Consider the following 1,082-nt stretch of genomic DNA (forward strand, 5'->3'; position numbering starts at 1 on the left):
AATCCTGACCTCAGACTCTGTCTGAAGACAGTGCAGGCCTCAAGGAAGTTGTAGGACTGTCACCTGTGTTACTGACCTGGTTGGAGACCAGGGTCAGCAATCGGTCAGCTGTGTTACTGGTACGTGTGGATGCAGGGGAGTGACACTCCTTCACTTCAAGGGAGACTCCTTCAGGTGTCTTTGAATGTCCACAGGACCTGGACCTCTATCGTATCGGCCATTGTGGCAAGATGACGAAGGGAACGTCATCATTTGGCAAACGCCGAAACAAGACGCACACACTGTGTCATCGTTGTGAATCAAAGGCGTACCATCTCCGAAAATGTACCTGTGGCAAGTGCGGATATCCAGCTAAGCCCAAGAGAAAGCATAACTGGAGTGTGAAGGCTAAGACACAACACCACAGGTACCGGGCGAGACACTTGAAGGTTGTCTACCGTAGATTCAGGAGTGGATTTTGTGAGGGCACAACATCAAAACTGAAGAGGGCAGCAGTTGCAGCATCCAGTTCTTCATAAATATATATTGTTTGAATGTCCACAGGACCTGGAAGGGCCCTGTGTGGCGCATGGACACTGACGCTGCTGCGAGCTTGCAGAACGAAGAGATCCGGAGCAGACGGGGTCTTCCCCGTTGCATTCTTGGTTCCAAGGTGAAGTCCGATGCGGTCAGTCCGACGTGGTCTGCACGACTGGGTCAGAATGTCCAGACGGATGAAGAGGATTTGAATCGAATCCCACGATGAATCTAGGGACCCACCCTCAGGTAAGCCCTTAAGTACCCTAAGGAAAGGGTTGGGATGATTCAGGGGTCCCTCTCAGAGGAGGGGCTGGACAGTGGGGAGGATACTCCCATGTCCTTGGTCCAGTTTCATACCAGAGTGGGAGCCAACGTTTTCCTGAACCGGTTTGAGCTGGAGTATGCAAGAAGGGCACCACATGTGCCCCTCAAGCAATCTGAGTGGCACTGGAAATTGCCCTCACCCTGTACCAATACACTAAACCCTGTCTGGGAGGTGGTCACACCCCCCTGTGACAAGATACCTATTGTTCTGCCTTCCCCTGCTCGAGCCTGGCTCAGCA

The 1,082-nt window shown here is 52.5% G+C and overlaps 1 protein-coding gene across 1 annotated transcript; it reads left to right on the forward strand.

Moving 5' to 3' along the window:
* The first annotated feature begins 220 nt into the window (after positions 1-220).
* On the forward strand, positions 221-518 carry LOC146788768 (large ribosomal subunit protein eL37-like). Its single transcript, XM_085629935.1, has one exon. The coding sequence runs from the start codon at positions 231-233 to the stop codon at positions 516-518; it is 288 nt and encodes a 95-aa protein (XP_085486061.1). The 5' UTR covers positions 221-230.
* Positions 519-1,082: the final 564 nt, after the last annotated feature.

Source organism: Triturus cristatus, chromosome 10 (genome assembly GCF_964204655.1).
Source record: "Triturus cristatus chromosome 10, aTriCri1.1, whole genome shotgun sequence".
In the NCBI taxonomy this organism is placed as follows: domain Eukaryota; kingdom Metazoa; phylum Chordata; class Amphibia; order Caudata; family Salamandridae; genus Triturus; species Triturus cristatus.

Excerpts from the sequence above, each read along its gene's own strand:
- LOC146788768 (XM_085629935.1), top strand. The coding sequence starts at position 231 with ATGACGAAGGGAACGTCATCATTTGGCAAACGCCGAAACAAGACGCAC.